Source organism: Palaemon carinicauda, chromosome 2 (genome assembly GCF_036898095.1).
Source record: "Palaemon carinicauda isolate YSFRI2023 chromosome 2, ASM3689809v2, whole genome shotgun sequence".
NCBI classification, from domain to species: Eukaryota; Metazoa; Arthropoda; class Malacostraca; order Decapoda; family Palaemonidae; genus Palaemon; species Palaemon carinicauda.
Window position 1 is genome coordinate 62,340,661 of NC_090726.1, and position 26,021 is coordinate 62,366,681.

Sequence of the window (26,021 nt, forward strand, 5' to 3'; positions counted from 1 at the left end):
TAACTAGGTCCTGAGCCCTAAACTAATAAATATCGTCGATTCCTAATCCTCTAAACTTTACACTAAATGCCTTGGTTAATTACAACAAAACGAACCATCAAATATATATATATATATATATATATATATATATATATATATATATATATATATATATATATATATATATATATATATATATATACCATGTATCAAAATACGATACTATCTTTTTGACATAATACAATCATATAAATCTCAAAGAAAATATAATACTTAGCAATATTGTTATTCAACAAAACATTATGATATTCAAGTACAGTGACGGGCAATATCTATGCAAGTACAGTACCGTATTCAAACTTCCAAATACAATCGAATTTAGCGTTGGGGTCACAAAATTCTGAAAAAAATGAAACAAAATTGTGGAAAACTATCAAATGTGGGCAAATTACAATTTATACTCTAATAAAAAAAAATTCTGATGAAAAGGCTATTATACGTTAATGGAAGTTTGTTTAAACAAAACATTTTCCCGATATTTTCCAGTAAAACATCATTCCTAAACTGATTTCCATTTAGCTGGGCTCCACAAGGCACTAGAAGAGTTGGAAGACCCAGGCCTACATGGCTGAGGACTATGAAGCGCGAAGTAGGAGATGATGAATGGAGAAGTATTGAATTAAAAGCCCAAGATAGAGACGACGGGCGAAATCTATCAGAGGCCCTTTGCGTCAATAGGTATCGGAGATGATGATGATTCCCATTAGCTCTTGGTATCTTAATTGAGCACAGGGACAGATTGCAACCCAGAGACCAAAAGTCTCTGAAAGTTTGGCACCCTGGTTCATAAACTTTGGTGAGTATTGTGTTCAAATTACAAATGGCTACATTCCAATTCACATTGAAACGTGGATACAGAAGATTCCTGAGAATGAAGAAGAAAAATGTTTAGGTAAATAATCCTTCACAAAGCGAGTTGAAATATAAAATGCTAAAAGTTTAGACTATCCATTTGGTGAAACTGTTTAGTGTTTAGCTGAAAAAGTTCCCTAATAAGAGATACAGGAGTGACTCAGGAAACTCTATCTTTAGAGATTTAGCCAGATGTTCATATGTCGAGTAACCTAAGATATTATTATTATTATTATTATTATTATTATTATTATTATTATTATTATTATTATTATTATTATTATTATTATTACTAGCCAATCCAAGTGTTATGCCAAGGAACCAATTTCAGCTTGCCAGTTGCATTCCAGAATACATTCATATGCCCGCCACAGAGCATGCAAACCTTGCTAAAACATAGCATGTTAAAACACTAAAAAATATTCATATTTATGAAATAAGGAGTTTTTAACACTCATCGACCTAATTTCTAGAACAATCTTCATGATTAGCATTACCAAAGACTTGCAATGTTGTAGTATATTTCCCAAAGCCTACTGTTCACAATAAAAAGCTTTTTGGTATTCTGCACTGTAAGAAGTGAGCTTGTCTTCGTCGCTGAAGTGTACTGCAATATTTCATTCTTTGATTATTGTTGCAGGTATTTACTCTGAAAGAAAATACCCTATACGTTTTTTTCAGCTTTTGCCGCCAATTTAGCGACTTTTTAACGTCTGATTTTGTCATTGTAGTTGTGACAACATTCATTATACATTATCTACTGCACGTTTTGCGCATGTCAGGCATTGTGAGAGAACTGTCAAAAGATAAGGACTCATGAAATCTGTAGTCCTTTCAGAATCATTTTCTACCATACAAGTAATACCAGACACAAAATTGTATAACTTTTCCCATTTATTCTTTCTTCATTTCGTTTGCTATACATGGAAATAATGTTTTAAAAATACTTATCTTATTTTCAAACACAGCATTGGTCATTTTAATTTTTATAAATCTAGTTCAGTAACGAAAAAAATATTACGATGAACGAAACGTAACCATTGATGATCAAATTCTTTGCTGGTGTTTGACGATCATAACAAACATGGCTGCAACTCAGAAGAAAATCGAAGAAGCTCTTGCTCATATCCGAGAAGCTGAAAAGAGGTAAATACAGAGAGAAAATTATCATTCAATAGTTACATTTATATATCAATAGAAAATAATTGCTGTTAAAATAGGAATTGTTTATTGTTACCGTTTCTTATGAGCTCTTACGTTAGCCTTGTATGACTAGCATATTATTTGTGATCGTAATGACACTCGAGAGTGACGATTATCTAATTTAGATTACTATCATAGGTTGCATTAGAAGATCTTTTTACACAACGCCAATCATTCTTTTTAAAATCCGATATGTCATTTTTTTGGCAATTACGAGTTATGAAATGACTTTTCATCAATTTGGTGACCCAAAAGCCAAACCATTCTACATATCTTTCTTTAGCCTATGTTGACCTATGGTGTGCCTTATTGTTAATTTGTCCTACCCATTTTTGGTTTAGGGGTGTATGTATGATGGCGGCCACCTGAATGTATTATTATGACTAATTTAGAACACGGCAGTGTAACGGGGGTGGCAGGGGCCCTAACGGGCCCCTCCCCCCGTAAGGTAAGTAGGTAAGGACATGGCTTGTAGGTTAGGTGGGGGGGGAAAGTTTAGGGTAGTTGATGCCCATTTTTAATTCATGCCGGAGGAACTGGCCGCTGATATACAAAGGCTCCTAGTTTTCATACATGATACTTTACCCTCTGTGAAAATTAGAATTTGCTATAAGAAATGGATGTCTGCTGGCTATTTTGTGATCTTATTGGGACAAACCACACTGTTGGTGGGTGGATCATAACTGCATTGGATCCCTCTCTCTGGTTACGGCTTATTTTTTCTTTGCCTACACTTACACAGAATAGTCTGGCCTATTCTTTATATATTCTCGTCTTTCCTCATACACCTGACAACCATGTGATACTAAACACTTCTTCACACAAGGGGTTAATTGCTGTACTGCAATTTGTTCAGTGTACTTTCCTCTTGGTAAGGGTAGAAGAGACTCTTTAGCTATGGTAAGCAGCTCTTCTAGGAGAAGGACACTCCAAAATTAAACCATTGTTCTCTAGTCTTGGGTAGTGCCATAGCCTCTGTACCATGGTCTTCCACTGTCTTGGGTTAGAGTTCTCTTGCTTGAGGGTACACTCGGGCACACTATTCTATCTTCTTATTTTTTTTTTCTTCCTCTTGTTTTTTTGAAATGGTGTGTTGGGCAGGCTTAATAGAAGGGCCAGGGATGCCTGGTGGTTTAACAAGAGGTTGTCTTTTCCTTTTCTGATTCTTTTTCTTCTCAAAACCATTCTTACTGTCCTCCCTTCAGTTGAAGTGGCTATCCTGGAGGGTATTTAGCCTTGCATGGTGTATCGGCTCCTCCATGTTGACCAGTTTTTCTGACTTTTTATTATAGTCTATGGGTTTCATCAATCACTTTATTTATAATTCTGTACATATTGTTTTTGTTATAATTCTTGTTAGTCTACTTTTTAAGTATGATGTCTTTTTTATTTCTATTAATTCTTATGCTGTCTGGAGACATTGAGCGAAATCCGGGACCAGTACGTCCTAGATTTCGTCAATGTCGTCTTCTGTATTGCAATATTCGTGGTCTTCATGCAAATATCCAAGACCTTACAGTTGCGTCCAGACAGTATGATATTCTTTTGTGCTCAGAAACTTTGGTTTCTAATATGAGGCACTCATCTGAGCTCCTTATAACTGGTTTTAAGAAGCCAATAATGTTGAAACGTGATGCCATCCCTAAGGCCAGGGGAATGGCAGTATATATTAGGACTGAGTACCCTGCTTCTCATAAGTCCTGCTATCAGTGTGGTTGTCATGAGATTTAGGTAATAAAAGTTTGTGGCAGGCATAACAACTTTTATTTGTGTTCCATCTATCGGAATCCAGACATGGATTATTCTATCGTCGATTGTCTTTTTACCATTATGGCTAAGATACAAGAAGATGATAGAAAGGCTTCTTTTGTCTTTGTTGGTGATTTTAATGCCCACCATAGGGAGTGGTTAAGTTCTATCTCTCCTACCGATCGCCATGGCTTAAGAGCTTTAGACTTTGCCTCTGAATCAGACTGTGAGCAAATCATAAATGAAGCTAATCACAGGTCTTGTAATTGCTTGGACCTCCTATACACTGACTCCCCTGGCGTTATAACTAGTAAGGTTGGTTCTCCAGTCGGGACATCTGATCATGCCTTGATTTCATTAGTAGTGAAGACTGAGCAGCCTATCTCTGATATATCATACTCTTGTAAAATTTATATGAAATCCCAAGCAGACTGTAATGGGATTTTGCATGATCTTTTGTGCTTGAATTGGTCACAATTTTATAGTAGTGTAAATCCTGTTGTCCCTTTGAATGAGAATCTAGTTAACATAATTGATAGGCGTATCCCTTCTCGTGTGCTAAGGTACCAAGTGAAGGACAAACCGTGGTTCAATGATGATTGCAGACGTGCTTATTTGGAGAAGCAGGAGGCCTATCATCTTTGGAAGGGTAACAGATCAGATTTGACCTAGAACAACTATACTCAGTTTTGAGCTTTTGCTTAGAGAGTTTATGCCTCAACTGAAAAGGAGTACAATTTAACCATAAAAGAAACCCTTTCTGGTACACCTCAGGAACATAAATGGTGGTCTACCCTTAAATCTGCACTCTTTGGTGTAGATGCAACAGTTCCTCCTTTACTTAAACCAGATGGCTCAGTCACTCACTGTCCAAAGGAAAAGGCAACCTTGTTGGCTAATGTTTTTGACAGTAAACAGAGTAATGAAAAACTTGAACTTCCTCATTCCTGTTTTCCTGAGGCTAAACTAACTAGTTTAGCTTTTCGATCTCGTGAGATTAAAGCTCTGTTGATGGACCTTGATGCTTATGGAGGTGGAGACTCAAAGGGCATTTTTCCTTTGTTTTTTATAAAGACAGCAGATTTCTTAGCTCCAAAGTTATCTGTTATTTTGCGCAAGTTAGCAAGAAGAGGAGCTTTTAGCACTTGTTGGAGAATTGGAAATGTTACTCCTCTATGTAAATGTGTTTGTGGTAGCTCAAGTCCCACTGATTACCGCCCAATTTCCATAACTCCCATATTATCTAAAGTTTTTGAACATCTACTGACAAAATGTCTTAATAGGTTTACTGAAGGTAATCGTCTATTCCTTAGTTTGCAATTTGGTTTTCGTAAAGGCCTTGGAGCATGTGATGCCCTTCTTACAATCTCCAATGCTGTACAGAAATCCCTTGATTGTGGTCAGGCAGTTCTTATGATTGGCCTTGATTTTAGCGCTGCCTTTGACCGTGTTAATCATGAGGCCCTTGTTTTCAAACTCAAACAGTTGGGAGTGGGTGGGTCGTTTCTTAGCATTATTATTGATTTTTTAAGTAATAGATCTCAAAGAGTTGTTGTTGATGGGCACCATAGTGAGTATAGGAATGTGATATCCAGTGTTCCAGAGGGTAGTGTTCTTGGCCCATTACTTTTCATACTATATACACATGATATGTGGTTTGGCCTTGAAAACAAGCTTGTTGCATATGCAGATGATGCTACTCTTTTTGCATCAATTCCATCCCTTGAATGTAGATCTGTGGTTGGTGAATCCCTTGATAGAGATTTAGCTATGGTGCAAATTATGGAGTATAAAGTTGAATCCTAATAAAACTCAAAGTATGATTGTAAGTACAGTAGACCCCCGGGGTACGGCATCCCCAGCTTTCGTTTTTTTCACATTACGGTGTGGAATACGATGTTTTTTCGTCCCCTCGTTACAACATTTTCCCCACTTTACGGTATCGAATTCCAAAATTCAAACTTGGCGGTTTTTACGCGTACGACTGTACGAGTCACTCTCCTACCACCACGCTCATACGTCACTGCATACGTGTCTAAGAAGCTGGTCTGCTATTGGTCGGCGTCATGGTATCACTAAGATGCCGATACGCTATTGGCCGAAATCCCTCCTACAATGCCTGAGAGAGATGCTGCCTCAGTCTCTCTTTGTTAATCGCGCATTTAGTTCAGAATCTCGTGTGCATTTCGTAAAGACTTGATCTCGTGTGAGTGCTTGCAATATCGTATTTTTTGTGCATTTTAGTGCTTAATTCCAACTTTAATTCGTTAGCCATGGGTCCCAAGATTGCTAGTGATGTTAAAGGGAAAAGTAAGAAGAAGATTACTATGGAAACGAAGCTGGAGATATTAAAGAAATACGAATAAGGCATGTGCATGGGGCTTATTGTCGATGAGGCTGACGTCGATAACCTTATCAAGGAGCACAGGGAGGAGCTTACAACTGAAGACTTGAAGGAGTTGGAGGCAATGCAGTTGACCATCATTCAAGAAGAGCACAGCTGTAGTGGTGGCGAGGACGGGGCTGAGACTGAAGAAATGACATTGGCAGAAATAAGGGAAGCTATCGGTTGGTATGAAAACCTTACGAGATTCATTAAAAAAAAAACACCCAGAAAAACTTCACACAGGTCGTCTTCTGGAGAGTGTTAATGACAAGTGTATGAGTCATTTTATAAATATTTTGAGGAGTCGTCAGAAACAGGCTTCTTTGGATAGATATTTCTCCTAAAGAGAAGTGTCAGAAAGCAAAGATGATAAGTGATTCTATTAAAAAAGCTAAAAAAGAGTAATTTTTTAATTTCTAAAAAAAAATCATAAAGAAAATTTCAAAAGACAAAAATAATAAAAAAAAAAGCCTTTTTAATTTTAAGTGTTTAATAGTAAGAATAAATTTATTATTAAGTATACATAACATAATTAGCATTGATACGTTTTTATATCTACCATCTCCTCCCCCCTCTGTCTCCACCCACTACCAGCTCAAGTCACGTCACTCCAAAGGTAAATAGAATTTAATTTTTAAATATTAAACTTAGCCGGTGAATATATAAATAGCTGACGTCTCCGACGGCCCGACAGATTCCAAAAAACTCGCGAGCGATCGCCATGAAGGTTGCGGGTGTGCCCACCAGCGCCGCTATCGGCCAGATACCGCATATACTTCTCAACCACTCCAGTTCTTCTCTGTCGGTGTCACCGACAACATTGGTTCCGCTCGCTCTAGACCTCGAGTTTTCTACCGAATTGGTGAAGTTCTTGGTTTTGGTTTTATTGCTTTCGCCGTGTTGGATTATTCAATACTATCTTCAAAAGAAATGCTTTTGAAAGGAGAGGAAAAGTTTTTGCCCTTGCTTTTTTAATCTCGCTCTGGTTTTTCCATAGAGAAAAGATGGCCGACCCTTCCCTCAGTGTACGGAAGTGTGTTAAAGGCTTTTAGTAATTATTTTATCACTTTATAAATTATTGTTGATATTTATAGATTTACCTCTATATATTTTATATCTCACCCGCATTTATCTAGCCTCTTCGATTAGCTTTCCATTTATACTAAACATCGAGATAAATTTTATGTTTTTGTTTATATGCGGCCTTTACCTATTCTTTGTAGGCGGTCCTGACTTGGAAAACGAAGTTAAACAGCGTTGAGCCCATTCAACTTTTATTTTTGTTTAGATAAAAACAGTTGCTCTGTAAGAGTGATGAGATGAATATTTTTAGAAAATATTTTAAGAAATTTATTCTTTGAATATTCTTCGTGCTGTTTTTCAAAGATGAACTAACGTTTGGTTTATTTATGCTACGCAGTTTGCGCTCTATCGTTACGATAGAGAAAGAGAGAATCACGGTTTCACTTTGCAGAAAGAGTAAATCGATTTTGACGTTTTGTTCATTCTTGTTTCAAACTGAAGTTTTTTAGATACTAATTTGAAGGAACATGTTAATTTTCAATTTCTTAGTCCTTTCAGTTTTTTCCTTTAGTCAAATAGCCTGTTATTGACGAAGAGTGAGTGGGCCATTCTCTTGTGAGTGACAAGAGAGAGAGAGAGAGAGAGAGAGAGAGAGAGAGAGAGAGAGAGAGCGAGTAACGTTGTTCTCGATTCAGATTTTTACTCTCGTCCCAAGTCTCTGTACGGGGAGAGATGATAAAACGTTTTAGTTTTTATTCTCATCCCAAGGCACTGTACGGTGAGAGATTGAAAACGTAGTCCTTAGTGAACTAGTTTTTAGTCTCATCCCCAGTCACTGATCTTTTTAACTTTATATATTTCCGTTTTATTCGATATATATGTATATGTTTATTGATTTTTGCATGTGTGTTTCATTTTGTACTAATGTGCTTACATTATACGACTCATTTCGCAATTCTAACCTTTTGATTTAAGGGAGAATTGCGTGGTTTAGGTAGAAATCAGCTTTATTCATGTCTAATGTGAAATTATTAAAAAATGCGATATCAGTGAAGTAAGTGCAAAAAAAACATGTTCTGTGTTGCGGAGGGTTCGTTTGTTCGTGCTTGTCGCTTGCCTAGTCCGAGACCTCTTTCAGGCTCCCCTGCACCAGGGAGAAGGAATGTCGTAGGACCTAAGGGAGTGAGGAGTGTAAACCAACGAACAGACGTTCCCTCAAAGGTATCAGACGTTGCTCGTCAAGCACGTCCTTGCCATAAGACAGGAGAGACGAAGTTTCTCCTCGTCTTCCGATGATTCGTCTCTTTAAAAGCCTGGGCGTAAGGTTTCGAGACGGTTGAAACGTTTATTGGTTCCTTCAGAACAAGTTCAACGTTCTAGCTGTAGTCATCATGAGAGTCCCGTTCATAGCGATGACGTTCATGTACAGACGTTTCTGCCACAGACTCAACGTGACGTTGAGCGGTAGACACCGTAGACACAACGTGACGTCGAGTGTCAGTCACCGTAGTCACGATATAGCATCGATCAGCAGTCACCGCTGTTACTACGTGACGTTTGAACGTCAGCCACCGCAGTCACAGGTTGATCCGAAGTTAAGTGTTTTGCAAGATATGCTGGTAAAGCTTTCTTCTTTAATAGAAGCTTACGATCCTGTTCCTGTGCGAAAGGATCCTTTGCTTTTTGTACGTCACGGTTCTGGGATACGTGATTCGGGTCTTCAACCTTCTAAACGAGCTTTGTTACGCCACGCTGACGTTATCCCTAGTGACAGCTTTGCTGTTAAACGAGATGCGGAGCATAAATCTCGATGTAACTTTGATCGCTTTGAACGTCAGCCACCGCAGTCACAGCGTGACGTTGAGCTGCAGACACCGCAGACACGACGTGACGTTGAGCGGAAGACACCGTAGACATGACGTGACGTCTAGGGTCAGTCATCGTAATCACGATATAGCATCGAACAGCAGTCACCGCTGTTACTACGGGACATTTGAACGTCAGTTACTTCTGTCACGACGTGTAGTAGAATAACATTCTCTGCAGTCACAACGTGACATCGACCCTCCAACTTTAACTTCTGTTCATATACAAGTTGATGTAGCCTGTCAGGCTTTTCCTTCACGTCATTCTGAATATAAATCTCCTTCTCGCAAGACTTTAGATTTATCAGATGATGTGCCTTCTGAAGAAGTTGATGACCCCCTTTCAACTAATGTACCTTTGGGGAGTCTTTCAGAAGAGGAGTAACCTAGGGTGGTCCAACAATCCCTTGTTTTATAATTATGAATTTCTTTAGTGAAATTTTGTCCTACTCGTTTTGTAACGGCTGCTCCGCCGTCTGAGTTTACTCTTGGCATGACTTTCTTCGACTCCTACATTTACGAAGTCAGTTCTCTCTTGTTCTTCCAAGAGAGCCATGCTCTTACTGGGAGACTGGTTGGAATCCAGAAGTTTAGGAAAGTCTGCTTTTGCTTTTCCTCCTTTCTTAATTAGCTTCTCGCTCGGGCGTCTGGTGTGACACAGGAGAAGTTCTCGGCTTGGGAGTACCTGCCTCTGCCCAGGGAGACTTCTTAAGCCTAGTGGACTCTCCTCGTCGTCTAGCCATGAGACGCTCCAAGATTTTATGGTCTGCTTCAGAGCTAGACCATCTCCTGTTAGGAGTTTTTTTTTCGAGCGTTTGAAGTAGTTATTTGTTGGATTGGTCCCTGGGAGCCTTAAGTAAGAAGGTCTCTCCAGCTGTCATGTATTGCTGTACTGTACAATTATGTCATGCATGAACAAGGCTATCAGGGATGGCTCCAAGGATCTGGCAGCCACGTTCACTGCAGGAGTACTTAAGATGTAAGTGCGCTCAATGTGTTCATTGTCAAGACAAAGTTCACGATGAAGACTACCAAATCTGTCTTGGCAGCAGTAAGGGAAGGCGACTGGATGGTCTCTCTCGACCTTCAGGATGCATTCTTCCACATCCCGATTCATCCAAACTTTCAACAACATCTGAGGTTTGTGGACGGGAAAGTAATGTACCAATTTCGAGCACTGTGCTTCGGCCTCATTCCTGCTCCTCTTGTTTTTACAAGGCCCTTGCAAAATGTAGCAAGCTTTCTACATTTTTTGAGGATTCAGAGCCTCCCTTTATTTTGACGACTGGCTAATCAGGGCGTCGTCATTAAATCGCTGTCTGGAGAGCCTCTAATGGACATTAGACCTAACCAAGGAGCTAGGTCTCATAGTGAACGTAGAGAAGTCGTAACTTACAGTACTCCATCCCAGACTATTCTTTATTTGGGAATGGAGATACAGTGTCGGATTTTTCGGGCCTTTTCGTCTCCCACAAGAATGGAACAAGCTCTGTTAAAAGTCCGTCACTTGCAAGAGAAAAACAGTTGCTCTGTAAGAGTTTGAACGAGCCTCGTGGGAACTCTTTCATCGCTGGAGTAGTTTATCTCTCTGGGGAGACTCAACCTTTGCCCTCTCCAATTTCACCTAAACCATTGGAACAAGGAGAAGGGCTTAGAGAGTATCTCTTTCCCAATCTCCAACTCAGTCTAGACATGTCTGACTTGGTGGGACAGCAACATCAGACTTCGAGAAGGTCTTTCTCTTGCGATCAAGAACCCAAACCATGTGTTGTATTCAGATGCATCGGATTTGGGTTAGGGAGCTCCACTGGACAGTCTGGAATGCTCGGGTCTTTGGTCCACGGATCAGAAGGAACTCCATTTAAGGCAAGTAACATCTCTCTTTTGACGAGATTTGTGCAAGGAGAAATGAATGTCTTGGCGGACTGCCTCAGCAGGAGAGGACAAGTCATCTCCATGGAGTGGACGTTGCACAAGACTGTGTGCGAGAAGCTATGGATGACATGGGGTCAACCCACCATAGATCTTTTTGCGACTTCACTGACAAAGAGGCTCTCGACTTACTGCTTTCCAGTTCCAGATCCAGAGGCAGCCCACATAGACGCTTTCCTGCTGGACTGGTCTCACCTGGACGTTTATGCCTTTCCACCTTTCAAGATCCTAAACAAGGTGCTGCAGAAGTTCACCTCACGAAGGGACCAGGTTGACGTTGGTTGCTCCACTCTGGCCCGCGAGAGAGTGGTTCACAGAGGTACTTCTATGGCTGGTAGACGTTCCAAGAAGTCTGCCGTTGCGGATGGATCTCTTGCGACAGCCTCACGTAAAGAGATTTCATCAAAGCCTCCCCACGCTTCGTCTAACTGCCTTCAGACTATCGAAAGACTCTCTTGAGCTCGAGGGTTTTCGAAGGAGGCAGCTAGAGCGATCGCGAGGGCTAGAAGATCCTCTACCATCAGGATATATCAGTCGAAATGGGAGGTATTTAGAGACTGGTGCAAGTCCTCCTCTATTTCCTCTTCCAGTGCCTCTGTAGCGCAGATTGCGGATTTTCTGCTTTATCTGAGAAACGGTCGCTCCCTCTCTGCATCCACCATTAAAGGCTACAGAAGCATGTTAGCTTCTGTTTTCAGGCATAGGGGTTTGGATCTTTCTAATAACGAAGATCTCCAAGACCTGCTTAAGTCTTTCGAGACTTCCAAGGAGCGTCATATTTCGACTCCTGCTTGGACGTGGTCCTACAGTTCCTTATGTCAGACAGGTTTGAACCATTAAATTCAGCCTCCCTGAAGGATCTTACCCTCAAGACACTTTTTTTGGTGAGCTTGGCTTCGGCTAAAAGGGTTAGTGAGATACATGCTTTTAGCAAGAACATCGGCTTCTCCGCTAATAAAGCAGTATGCGCTCTTCAACTTGGTTTTTTGGCCAAGAATGAACTTCCGTCTCGTCCTTGGCCTAAATCATTTGAAATCCCCAGTCGTTCTGAGATTGTGGGGAATGAAGTTGAAAGAGTGCTGTGCCCCGTTAGAGCTCTTAAATTTTATTTATCCAGAACTAAACCGCTACGAGGTTGTTCAGAGGCTTTATGGTGCTCCGTTAAAAAGCCCTCTTTGCCCATGTCTAAGAATGCGTGGTCTTATTTTATTAGACTTTTGATTCAGGAGGCACACTCATTTAAGTGAGAAGGATCGTAATTTACTTAAAGTCAAGGCTCATGAAGTTAGAGCGATAGCAACTTCAGTAGCGTTTAAGCAAAATAGATCCATTAAAAGTATTATGGACAAGACCTTTTGGAGAGGCAAGTCGGTATTCGCTTCATATTACTTGAAAGATGTCCAGACTCTTTATGAGGACTGCTACACACTGGGACCATTCGTAGCAGCGAGTGCAGTAGTGGGTGAAGGCTCTACCACTACTACATTCCCTTAATCCCAATATCCTTTTAATCTACTCTTGAAATTTTTAATCTTATTTTGGGTTGTACGGGAGACTAAGAAGTCTTTCGCAATCTTTTTGATTTGGCGGGTGGTCAAAGTGTTGTTTCTTGAGAGCGCCCAGATTAAGGGTATTGATGAGGTCCTGTTATAGGGGTGTTCGCCCTGGATATAACAGCTCCTGGGAGTCTTTCAGCATCCTGAGAGGATGGCTGGGCTTCGTGAGGTAAGCGGACTAATGAGGCAGAGTAATTATCTGAGTCAGCTTCCTTACCAGGTACCTATACTTAAGTTTGTTTTTATGAAATATTTGTCAAAAACTCTTGAGCATATACGCCTTTATTGTTATAATACTGGTCTCTACCCACCACCATGGGTGTGAATCAGCTATTTATATATTCACCGGCTAAGTTTGATATTTAAAAATGATATTTTCATTATAAAATAAATTTTTGAATATACTTACCCGGTGAATATATAATATTAAAGGCCCTCCCTTCCTCCCCGATAGAGACCCTGCGGACTGAGAAGAACTGGAGTGGTTGAGAAGTATATACGGTATCTGGCCGATAGTCGGCGCTGGTGGGCACACCCGCAACCTTCATGGCGATCGCTTGCGAGTTTCTTGGAATCTGTCGGGCCGTCAGAGACGTCAGCTATTTATATATTCACCGGGTAAGTATATTCAAAAATTTATTTTATAATGAAAATATAATTTTTCCTTTACAGTACAGTATATAATTTTTATTTATACCTGTAATGTTATTTAATTATATACTGTATAGTACATGCATATTATATACAAGTATACTGTAGTACAGTGCTTACTATACTATTTAATTGCATACTAATTTTTAATGTTTTTACCTGGGGTTTTGCATGCATTAGCTATTCTATTGCCCGCCATACAACATTTTCACCTTACGATACCAACTCCGGAATGGAGTAATGTCGTATGGCGGGGGGTCTACTGTAGGTCAAGGACGGTGGCTCGTCAACATCCGGATCTCAGTATTGATAATGTTTCTTTGAATTTGTATGACTCTTTTAAAATTTTAGGTGTGATTCTTGACAGCAAATTTACTTATGAGAAACACATTAGGTCTGTGTCTTCTTCAATTGCACAAAAAATTGTCTTATTGAAAAAGTCTTACAAGATTTTCGGTGATCAATCTATTCTGAAGAAGTGTTTTAATTCTTTCATTCTACCTTGTTTTGGGTATTGTTCTCCTGTCTGGTGTTCAGCTGCTGATTCTCATCTTAATTTGTTGGACAGAAACTTACGGTCTATTAAATTTCTTGTTCCTGATCTGGATATTAATCTTTGGCACCATCGTTCAATTAGTTCCTTATGCATGTTGCATAAGATTTTTCAATATTAATCTTACCCGGTGATCATGTAGCTGCAGCTCTGCTGCCCGACAGAAAAAACCTACGGGCGGGATACGCCAGCGATCGCTATACAGGTGGGGGTGTACAACAACAGCGCCATCTGTCGAGTAGGTACTCAGGTACTTCTTGTCAACAAGAACCAATTTTCTCTCTGTCGTGCCACCGGCAAGACCTACTTGATACGCTGTTGTTTCTGGAGTTGATTTTCACGCTTTTGGTGATGTATTCTCTCTAGTTTTTAGCTTTCGCTGTACAGGAGTTATCATCAATACCTTATCAAGCTTTATTGATTAGATTTTGGATTATTTGTTGACGACTTGGATAGATTTTGGATTTCCCCCTTTGACTAATTCAAGATGTCTGACCCTACTCAAGTCCCCAAGTACAGGCAGTGTAGCGCTAGGGACTGTTCTAGGCGTCTTCCGAAGGCCTCTATAGATCCTCACACCGTTTGTTCCAATTGTAGGGGTAAAGCCTGTCAATTGGAAGATCGATGTGAGGAATGCGCTGGGCTTTCGGAATTCGATTTTCAAGAATTCCTTAAGAATGCACGTAGGCTAGAGAAGGATAGGATCAGGAGGAGTTCGTCTCGCTCTTTTGATTTTTCCTCTCCCCATGCCCCACAACCTATTCCTTCCCCTGTAGTGGTTACACCCGACCCTTCTACTAGCTCTCAACAACCCTCGATGGCGGACATGATGCGTGCCATTCAGGCTCTTGGTGACAGAGTTGAGTCATTAGCGAATGACCGCAATCAACTCTTGGCCGACGTCAAAGAGTTGAAGGAGAAAAGTGCAGTGGGAAGTGTAGTGAGTGCAAGTGCTGTGAAAAGTGTCAGTGTTACGCATGAGGGTGCATCTGTTCGTGCCAGTCGTCCTCCCAGTCCGGGACCTCTTGCAAGCTCCCAAGCCCAGGGGAGAAGCAATGTCGAAGGACCAAAGGGTTCGACAGGCCTTGATCAGCGTACAGATGTACCCTCAGTGGTTGCGGACGTATCTTGCAGAGATCGTCCCACCCACAAACAGACGAGTGAGCCCATTCATTCCTCGTCTGCGGAAGAAGTTTCTCGTCAGAAACGCTGGACCAAGGTCTCACGACCTCTCAAGCGCAAGGTCCCTTCCGAGCGAGTCCAACGGCCCAGGTGTAGCCACTGGGTCAGTTCGGACTCGCCGCAGTCTTCCGAAGACTGCACACCTCCCAAGAGAGGTAGAGTGGTTCCGCAGCAGGCAATCACTCCGTCTGTTGCCGCACCAACCGCTGTAGACCCTAAGTGGTCTTTGCTGCAGTCTATGCAGACTCAGCTAGCTTCCTTCATGCAGGAGTTTCGTGCTGAGAAGGTTGACGATGCACCCGTTAACCTACAACCTGCCACGGTTGTGCGCTCAGCTGACACTGCGGCTGCCTGCTCCCACACTCCGGCTGTGAGAGCTCCACCACCGATGCGCAGTCGACCCTGCCAGACGCATGTTGACGTTAGCCGACGTGCGGCACCCTCCGTTGACATGCGTGAGCTACCGCATCAGCAGTGGGAAGGTGCTGTCAAGCTGCCGTGTTTTGACGCAATGCGGCAGTCTCCGCAACCCACGGCAGTCCCCACCACGCACCACCACTCCGCTTTTGTTGTTGCCAGCTCTCAGACTGACCAGCAGCGGCATGATGTTGGATCCAGTGCAGCTACGCATGCACCCGTGCTGCCGGATTCAGCCGTTCAGCTTTCTTCTCCTCCTTTGCCGCTTCCTCCTCAGCATTCGGATGAAGGAATCTCTGATGACGACGAAGCTGCGCATTTGGACGATCAACACTCCGACATAGATGAACCCAAGACTACGCCTCCCTCCTTAGACTTTAGGAAAGTCCTTGCCCTGTTTAAGGAGTTGTATCCGGACCAGTTTGTGTCTGCAGCCCCACGCTCACCTCCCTCTGAGTTCGCTTTAGGCATGCAGTCAGCAGCTCCTGCCTTTACGAAGCTCGTACTCGCGCGCTCATCCAAGAGAGCTTTAAGGGTACTGGGAGAGTGGTTGCAGGCCAAGAAGCAACTTGGGAAGACATCCTTCATCTTTCCCCCGACCAAGCTTGCTTCCAAATCTAGCGTCTGGTATGCCACGGGAGAAGTTCTCGGCTTGGGAGTTCCTGCCTCTGCCCAGGGCGACTTCTCAAGTCTGGTAGACTCTCCCCGCAGACTGGCTATGAGACGCTCCAAGATTTGCTGGACCTTTTCGGACATGGACCATCTTTTGAAGGGAGTTTTCCGTGCGTTTGAGATCTTCAACTTCCTGGACTGGTGTTTGGGAGCGTTGAGCAGAAAGACCTCCCCTTCGGATAAGGACTCTGCCATGCTCATCATGTCATGCATGGACAAAGCCATTCGGGATGGGTCTGGCGAGCTTGCGGCTTCTTTCGTGTCTGGAGTTCTTAAGAAGCGAGATCACCTTTGCTCCTTCTTGTCGGCGGGGATCACACCATGTCAGAAGTCAGAGCTGATGTTTGCTCCGCTATCCAAGTGTCTCTTTCCTGAAGAGCTGATCAAGGGGATTGCCGCCTTTTTGATCCAGAAAGACACCCATGACCTGGTGGCGTCATCCGCACGTAAAGCCACAGCTTTACCTTCCGTGCCTAGACCTAGGATGGACACACCAGCGTCTAGGTTCATTCCGCCCTTTCGTGGCAGAACCTCCAGCAGAGGAGGTACCCGTGCCGATAGTCAACGTGGCAAAAAGAAGAAGGGTTCCAAGTCCTCAAAAGGCAGAGTCTGACTGCCATCTTCTCCAGACAGCAGTGGGAGCCAGGCTCAAGAACTACTGGCAGGCCTGGGAGAACAGGGGTGCAGACGCACAGTCTGTGAAGTTGCTCAGAGAGGGGTACAGGATTCCATTCTTGCGCAAGCCCCCTCTAGCAACAACTCCCATCGACCTCTCTCCCAGGTACAGAGAGGAGGACAAGAGGCTAGCTTTACAGCAAGAGGTGTGTCTCTTGCTACAAAAGGGAGCGGTAGTCATAGTCCGGGACCATCAATCCTCGGGCTTCTAAAACCGTCTCTTCTCAGTAGCGAAGAAGACAGGAGGGTGGAGACCGGTGCTGGACGTCAGTGCTCTAAATGTCTTTGTCACCAAGCAGACGTTCACCATGGAGACGACGAAGTCGGTGCTAGCATCGGTCAGGAAGGAAGACTGGATGGTCTCGTTAGACCTAAAGGACGCGTACTTTCACGTCCCCATCCACCCAGATTCCCAACATTTCCTAAGGTTCGTCTTTGGGAAGGTGGTTTACCAGTTCCAAGCCCTGTGCTTTGGCCTAAGCACGGCACCTCTAGTGTTTACCAAACTGATGAGGAATATTGCCAAATTCCTGCATTTAGCAGACATCAGAGCCTCCCTCTATTTGGACGACTGGCTTTTAAGAGCTTCGTCAAGTCGTCGCTGTCTGGAGAATCTCAAATGGACTATGGATCTGACCAAGGAATTGGGTCTCCTGGTCAATATAGAAAAGTCCCAACTCGTCCCATCCCAAACTATAGTCTATCTAGGTATGGAGATTCAGAGTCGAGCTTTTCGGGCTTTTCCGTCGGCCCCCAGAATCAGTCAAGCCCAAGAATGCATCCAGAGCATGCTGAAAAGGAACCGATGTTCAGTCAGACAGTGGATGAGTCTAATAGGGACACTTTCATCGCTGGACCAGTTCATCGCGTTAGGGAGACTCCACCTCCGACCCCTTCAGTATCACCTAGCTGCTCACTGGAGAAAGGACATGACGCTAGAAGCGGTCTCAGTTCCTATATCCGAAGAGATGAAGTCTGCACTGACTTGGTGGAAGAACAGCATTCTTCTCAAGGAAGGTCTACCACTGGCTGTTCAGACCCCCGACCACCTTCTCTTCTCGGACGCTTCGGACACGGGCTGGGGTGCGACACTGGACGGTCGGGAATGCTCGGGCACGTGGAATCCGGATCAAAGAGCACTACACATCAACTGCAAGGAGCTACTGGCAGTTCATCTGGCCTTGAGAAGCTTCAAGTCCCTCCTTCTAGGCAAGGTGGTGGAGGTGAACTCCGACAACACTACAGCCTTGGCGTACATCTCCAAGCAAGGAGGGACTCATTCGATGACGTTGTTCGAGATCGCAAGGGACCTCCTCACCTGGTCAAGAGATCGAAAGATATCGCTTGTAACGAGGTTCATTCAAGGCGACATGAATGTCATGGCAGACCGCCTCAGCCGGAAGGGTCAGATCATCCCTACAGAATGGACCCTTCACAAGAATGTTTGCAACAGACTATGGGCCCTGTGGGGTCAGCCCACCATAGATCTGTTCGCTACCTCGATGACCAAGAGGCTCCCAAATTATTGCTCACCGATTCCGGACCCAGCAGCAGTTCACGTAGATGCCTTTCTTCTGGATTGGTCCCATCTAGACCTTTATGCGTTCCCCCCGTTCAAGATTGTCAACAAGGTACTGCAGAAGTTCGCCTCTCACGAAGGGACAAGGTTGACGTTGGTTGCTCCCCTCTGGCCCGCGAGAGAATGGTTCACCGAGGTACTGCAATGGCTAGTAGACATTCCCAGGACTCTTCCTCTAAGAGTGGACCTTCTGCGTCAGCCGCACGTAAAGAAGGTACACCCAAGCCTCCACGCTCTTCGTCTGACTGCCTTCAGACTATCGAAAGACTCTCAAGAGCTAGAGGCTTTTCGAAGGAGGCAGCCAGAGCGATTGCCAGAGCAAGGAGGACATCCACTCTCAAGGTCTACCAGTCAAAATGGGAAGTCTTCCGAAGCTGGTGCAAGGCGAATTCAGTATCCTCAACCAGTACCTCTGTAACGCAGATAGCTGACTTCCTTTTACACCTAAGGAAGGTAAGATCCCTATCAGCTCCTACGATCAAAGGTTACAGAAGCATGTTGGCAGCAGTCTTCCGCCACAGAGGCTTAGATCTTTCCAACAACAAAGATCTACAGGACCTCCTTAAGTCTTTTGAGACCTCAAAGGAGCGTCGGTTAGCCACACCAGGTTGGAACTTAGACGTGGTTTTAAGGTTCCTGATGTCAGCAAGGTTCGAACCGCTTCAATCAGCCTCTTTTAAAGATCTCACTTTGAAGACACTTTTCCTCGTTTGCTTAGCAACAGCTAAAAGAGTCAGTGAGATACACGCCTTCAGCAGGAACATAGGATTTACATCTGAAACGGCTACATGTTCCTTACAGCTTGGTTTTTTAGCTAAAAACGAACTCCCTTCTCGTCCTTGGCCCAAATCGTTCGAGATTCCAAGTCTGTCCAGTTTGGTTGGAAACGAACAAGAGAGAGTACTATGCCCAGTAAGAGCTCTTAAGTACTATTTAAGACGTACGAAGCCATTACGAGGACAATCAGAAGCTTTATGGTGTTCTATTAAGAAACCTACTTTACCGATGTCGAAGAACGCAGTTTCTTATTACATCAGACTTTTGATTAGAGAAGCCCATTCTCATCTGAATGAGGAAGACCTTGCTTTGCTGAAGGTAAGGACACATGAAGTTAGAGCTGTCGCTACTTCAGTGGCCTTCAAACAGAACCGATCTCTGCAGAGTGTAATGGATGCAACCTATTGGAGAAGCAAGTCAGTGTTCGCATCATTTTACCTTAAAGATGTCCAGTCTCTTTACGAGAACTGCTACACCCTGGGACCATTCGTAGCAGCGAGTGCAGTAGTAGGTGAGGGCTCAACCACTACATTCCCATAATCCCATAACCTTTTTTAATCTTTCTCTTGAAATGCTTTTTTATTGTTGTTTTTGGGTTGTACGGAAGGCTAAGAAGCCTTTCGCATCCTGGTTGATTTGGCGGGTGGTCAAATTCTTTCTTGAGAAGCGCCGAGATTAGAGGTTGTGATGAGGTCCTTTAGTATGGGTTGCAGCCCTTCATACTTCAGCACCTAGGAGTCGCTCAGCATCCTAAGAGGATCGCGAGGCTCAGTAAGGAAGACGTACTTAAAAAGGCAGAGTAATAGTTCAAGTCGACTTCCTTACCAGGTACTTATTTATTTTATGTTTGTTATTTTGAATAACTGCTAAAATGAAATACGGGATACTTAGCTTCTATTGTTAACATGTATGCTGGTCTCCACCCACCCCCCTGGGTGTGAATCGGCTACATGATCACCGGGTAAGATTAATATTGAAAAATGTTATTTTCCTTAGTAAAATAAATTTTTGAATATACTTACCCGGTGATCATGAATTAAAGGACCCTCCCTTCCTCCCCATAGAGACCCAGTGGACCGAGGAGAAAATTGGTTCTTGTTGACAAGAAGTACCTGAGTACCTACTCGACAGATGGTGCTGTTGTTGTACACCCCCACCTGTATAGCGATCGCTGGCGTATCCCGCCCGTAGGTTTTTTCTGTCGGGCAGCAGAGCTGCAGCTACATGATCACCGGGTAAGTATATTCAAAAATTTATTTTACTAAGGAAAATAACATTTTTCATAACTCTGACCATCCTTTACATTCAGATCTCCCTGGACAATTCTATCCTGTTCGTAATACAGTACTAGGCAGGCAGTTAATTCTAATAGCCAGGCCTTCTCCATCATGAGGCTCAAAACTACACAGTATTTTAGAAGTTTTATTCCAGATGTTACCAAGTTGTGAAATGATCTTCCTAATCGGGTAGTTGAATCAGTAGAACTTCAAAAGTTCAAAGTTGAAGCAAATGTTTTTATGTTGACCAGGCTGACATGAGTCTTTTTATAGTTAATATATGACATATCTGTTTTTGACGTTGTTAATAGTTTATATGGGACATATCTTTTTTGACGTTGTTACTGTTTTTAGAATGATTTATTGTTAATTTATTCTCATCATTTATTTATTTCCTTATGTCCTTTCCTCACTGGGCTATTTTTCCCTATTGGAGCCCTTGGGCTTATAGCATCTTGCATTTCCAACTAGGGATGTAGCTTGGCTAGTAATAATAATAATACAGTGGAACCTCTACATACTGTACGATTGTTCCAACATCCGATGTAGATCTTGTTTACGCCGGTAGATGGCAGCACGTAGGAGGGACGCCATTGAGCGTCGAGTTCTCTGTATTTGTGTGTATCGTGTGGTTGTCCTCTGTTTGGTCTGTTATTAACAGTGCTTATTTTCTTCCCTTTCTCACATTTCCTTTTTGATTTTACCTATAATCATTGTGCCTAAGAAGCTAAGTTTCAGTACAGGTAGTGGTGAGAAAAGGAAGGCAATTCTTTCATTAGAATTGAAGCAAGAAATTATAGAAAAACATGAGAGCAGTGTGCATGTGAGTGATATGGCTAAACAATATGGCCAGAATAGGCCTATGATCTCGACGATCATCAAGCAGAAGGCAGCCATTAAAGCAGATAAACCATCGAAGGGGATCACCCTTATTACAAGACATCGTAGCAATACCCTGGAAGTGATAGAATGCCTTTTGTTGATAGGGATAAAGGACAAAGAGATTGTTGGCAACGATCATTTGTGAGAAGGGCCAGCGTGATGAACAGAAAGAAAGAAAAAAGTGAAGCAAAGAAAACCAAGATAGCATTGACAAGCTCTTTTAAAAAAGTCCTCTCTCTATTTCTGTTTCTCTCTAAACATATCATTAACATGTTCTTTAAATAAAATCTCTCTCTCTCTCTCTCTCTCTCTCTCTCTCTCTCTCTCTCTCATGTTCTTCTTCGCTGTTATAGTGTTAGAGACGTCTATTATTTTTTTTCCGAGAGAGAGAGAGATTAAACAAAAATGTGTTTAGAGTACATATGATTTTTAACAGTGTCAATGAGTTGAAAGACAATTAAATGTAACTAAGAAAGGAATAACAGCGAATCTGAATTTCTTTATCAACTAAAACAAATTTGTTCTGTAACCGAAATACAAACCACGCTATTTACATGGGGTTTTACTTTCGGCGTAGCTGAAATGACGAGCCATTAGAATTTTAACGAGGGTTAACTACCCCCGCGCTAGTTAGCAAGGGGGGTAGGGGAGTGGTAGCTAGCTACCCCTCCCCCCCTCACACACCGGTGAACTGCTTCACTTCACTTAGAGGTAGGACTTGCCTTGGGGGACAGGGCTGGCGAGCAAATATGTGTAAATAGCTAAGGTTTGTATGGTTAGGAAAAATACAAATTATCTCCGAATTTGTCATTTGTTCTGTAACCGAAATACAAACCACGCTATTTACATGGGGTGACTTACCCCTTAGGTAGGGAGGAAAGTCCCGGCCTTACTGGCTTTGGCTTTACCCGGGGACTCGAATCCGAATGAGCAGCACTTCGAGAAAAAGAGTCCCTGCACCTCGCAAGTTCCTTGCTCCGCAAGGAACGTGCGGCCTACATAAGCTTATGTGTGGAGGTTTGGAGTGTGATTCGTCCTAGGAAGTTGACCTGAAGTCCTTTAGATGGAATTCTAGGCTAGGACGTTCCCAATACCACCTCGTCAAGGTATAGGGTCACGACAGTATTAACTTAATACTAGGAACACAAGGGAGCATGGTTTACCTGCAGAGGTTCGAGGTCAGCTATGCAGAGAATCCAGGATGCTGCTTTCCCCAAGAGAGGGGAGGATGAAGAAAGAAGTAAGGGCCAGACATACTCTTTCATTCATGTAGACTAAAACCGGGTAACAATGCTCTCAACCTTCTGCTACCTGTCCATTAAGGAGCCTGAGGTTAGACCAGCTGTTGTGCAGCCACCACAGGGCCGATCGAGAATGTATCAAGGCTCCTGTGGGTCACATCCTGCAGGTAGTGGGCTGTGAAGGTCGTTTGACGCTTCCAGACCCCAGCTTGTAGCACCTGCGTCACCGAGAAGTTTCTCTTAAAAGCCAGAGACGTAGCACGGGCAACCTTGCGAGTCCTCTGGAGCGGCGCGTACTTCCAGATCATCGTCGTCACGATCTCCACCCCGTAAGCGCAGAGCAGCGCTCTTGCAGGAGGAGGAAGAATCTTCAGAGAGGTCTAGGCAACTCCCTTCTTCTTTTCAGGCAGGCCCTGTGGTGTCCACTCCTAAGGATCGCCCGATCCCTATCCCTCCAGCGGGAGTCGCTGACACCGAGTCTGTCATCCGTCAGCCTTGGTTCGGGTCTCTGATCAAAGCGGTCGTCCAGGCTGTTAAGCAGGCCCTCGCTGATCTAGGCCTCAAACCAACGGCAGCCTCGTCCCCACTGATGAGAAGGAGAGGAGTGGACTTCGTGGTAACTTCTCCTAGGGTTAAACTGGCTCCCAAGAAGTCCGTCAGGAAGGCCCCTTCCCCCCCTCAGACGTTTTCTCCTTCCCCTGTGGACGAAGGCTTTCCGTCCTCAGGAGAGTCCAGCGAGGTGAGACATTCTCCTACGGCACCAATGGGAGGAACCCCACCTCGAGTAGGAGAATCGTCTCGTGTGGGAGCAGAGAGGGGCCCTCAGACTTCTTTGCTGGAGACCTGTATCCCTCCTAGGAGGGAGCCCAAGGATTCGAAGACCGTCCCTAAGTCTTCAGCCCGGATTTGACCAGAGCCAGCAAGACCCCAGGAGAACGTCTGCGTGTCCCCCCAGGTAGAGCAGCTGGGGACAGGAGACTTTGCTGCCAGTCCACAAGGAGGAGAGCTGCATGAGTCGGAGCATGCCTTCTGGCAGGTCCTGAGTCTGATTAGGCAACTCAACATGTTCGAGGACCCGGAGACCGCCCCTCGCGAGGGCAAGGATACGGTTCTGGATCAAGTCTACGGCACTCAAAAACCTCCGAAGGCCAGTGCGGCTCTGCCCTGGTCCCAAGGGGTTAAGAGCGCCAGAGACAAGGTTGAGAGCCAGCTCTCCGAACTCGCCTCCTCCAGCCGTTCCCCTGCTGGCAACAAACTCCTCCCACCTCCTCGCGTACAGCAAAGGAGGTACTTCGAGATCATGGGGGAGTCTTGTTTAGCTCTTCCTCTCCACCATTCTGTGGAAGAGCTCTCCAGGGGAATTTCTCTCGAGAAACTCTCCGCCCGGCAGGTGACATTCTAGGCTACAGAGATCTTGAGCCAGGAGAAAGTCGCAAAGTGTGCCATGCAGGCCACTTCGTGGCTGGATGTCTGGCTGGGGTCTCTGGGCATCCTGTTGCGATCCGAGGACTTGTCCAAGGAGAGCACCAGGAAGGCCATGGAGACTTTTCTCCTCTCGGGCACGCGCACCATCGAGTTTCTAGCTCACCAAGTTTCGAACTTGTGGGCAAACTCGATCTTGAAGCGTCGTGATGCGGTGACCGAGAGGTTCCATGCGAAGGTCCCAGCCGTGGATGTCTGCAAGCTCAGACACACTTCCATCCTTGGAAAAAGCCTGTTTAAGCCCAAGGATGTGGAACGGACAGCTGAGAGGTGGAGGAAGTCGAATCACGATTCTCTCCTCCAAAGGGCTCTTACATCCAGACCCTACAAGCCTCCAGCACCTCAACAACAACAGCCTCGTCAGTCTAGGACATCGAAACCGGCTCCGGCAGCAAAGGCAAAGGTGTCCAAACAGCAGCCCTTTCCCGTCAAGGACAGGAAGGGTGGGAAGTCCTCCAGGGGAGGCAAGAATCGTAGAGGGAGCGGCCGAGGCCGCAAACGCTAGGATTAGCAATCCCCTTGCGTGTCCACCAGTGGGGGGATGCCTGCAGAGTTGCGCGTTCAGGTGGCAGCAACTCAGGGCCGATTCCTGGACGATCTCTGTGATCAGCCAAGGATATCGCGTCACGTTCACGACATCTCTTCCTCCCCTGACAGCGAATCCAGTGTCGTTGAGCTCCTATGCCATGGGATCGGCAAAGGGGCTAGCCCTTCGGGCAGAAGTTGAGACCATGCTCAAGAAGGATGCTCTCCAAGAGGTCGTCGACGGCTCCCCAGGCTTCTTCAGTCATCTCTTTCTTGTAAAGAAGGCGTCTGGAGGCTGGAGACCCGTCATCGACCTCTCAGCTCTGAACAAGTTTGTCAAACAAACTCCGTTCAGCATAGAGACAGCAGAGACGGTCAGACTTGCAGTGAGACCGCAAGACTTCATGTGCACACTGGATCTAAAGGACGCGCACTTCCAGATCCCGATCCATCTGTCTTCCAGGAAGTACTTGAGATTCAGCCTAGACAACAAGATCTACCAGTTCAAGGTGCTGTGCTTCGGTCTCTCCACAGCACCACAGGTGTTCACCAGAGTCTTCACCCTGATATCTTCGTGGGCACACAGGATCGGCATCCGTCTCCTTCGCTATCTGGACGACTGGCTGATCCTGGCAGACTCGGAGTCGACCCTTCTTCGACACCGAGACAAGCTTCTGGGACTCTGCTAGGATCTAGGGATCATGGTAAATCTCGAGAAGTCTTCTCTGCTTCCATCTCAACGACTGGTGTATCTAGGCATGATATTGGACACCAATCTCCACAAAGCCTTTCCATCAGACGACAGGATAGCAAGGCTGAGGAGGGTTGCGGAACCTTTCCTCAGATGGGAAGAGCTTCCAGCCCAATCTTGGTTACGTCTTCTAGGTCACCTGTCCTCCCTGGCCCGTCTAGTTCCAAACAGCCGCCTCAGGATGAGATCCCTGCAATGGCTGCTCAAGTCCTGGTGGAGTTAAGGCCACGATTCCCCGGACTTTCTGGTCCCTATAGGGCCTGCGGAACGGACGGACCTGCAGTGGTGGTTGACCGACGGAAACCTTCGAAAGGGAGTGGATCTTCTCATCCTCCCCTCGGATTTGATGCTGTTCTCGGACGCGTCAAAAGAAGGGTGGGGGGCCCACATTCTGAACCACAGGATTTCAGGCCGGTGGTCAGAATCAGAAAACTACCTCCACATCAATCTGCTAGAGATGAAGGCTGTATATCTGGCCCTTCAACAGTTCCAACTCTGTGGTGGTGATGAGTGACAAAACACAGTAGTGGCTTATATCAACAAGCACTATCAGCTCGCTTCATTCCGGGCAAAAGGAATGTGCTCGCCGACAGTCTGAGCAGAGCTTCGCAGATTGTGAGTACCGAGTGGTCTTTGGATCCTCTAGTAGCCAACAAAGTCCTGACTTTGTGGGGTTCCCCGACAGTGGACTTGTTCGCGACAGCCTTGAATTTCAAGCTGCCGCTGTACTGCTCCCCAGTCCCGGACCC

General features: G+C 44.5%; 1 protein-coding gene across 2 annotated transcripts in view; it reads left to right on the top strand.

Moving 5' to 3' along the window:
- Positions 1-1,883: 1,883 nt before the first annotated feature.
- LOC137625488 (gamma-soluble NSF attachment protein-like) overlaps positions 1,884-26,021 on the top strand; it is a 196,795-nt gene continuing 172,657 nt past the window's right edge. For both annotated transcript variants that reach the window (XR_011040860.1, XM_068356401.1), the window contains exon 1: positions 1,884-2,040. Coding sequence is in view for 1 of the 2 variants with exons in the window: in XM_068356401.1 (XP_068212502.1) it covers positions 1,979-2,040 (62 nt within the window). In the remaining variant the exon portion in view is untranslated. The remainder of the gene's footprint in view (positions 2,041-26,021) is intronic.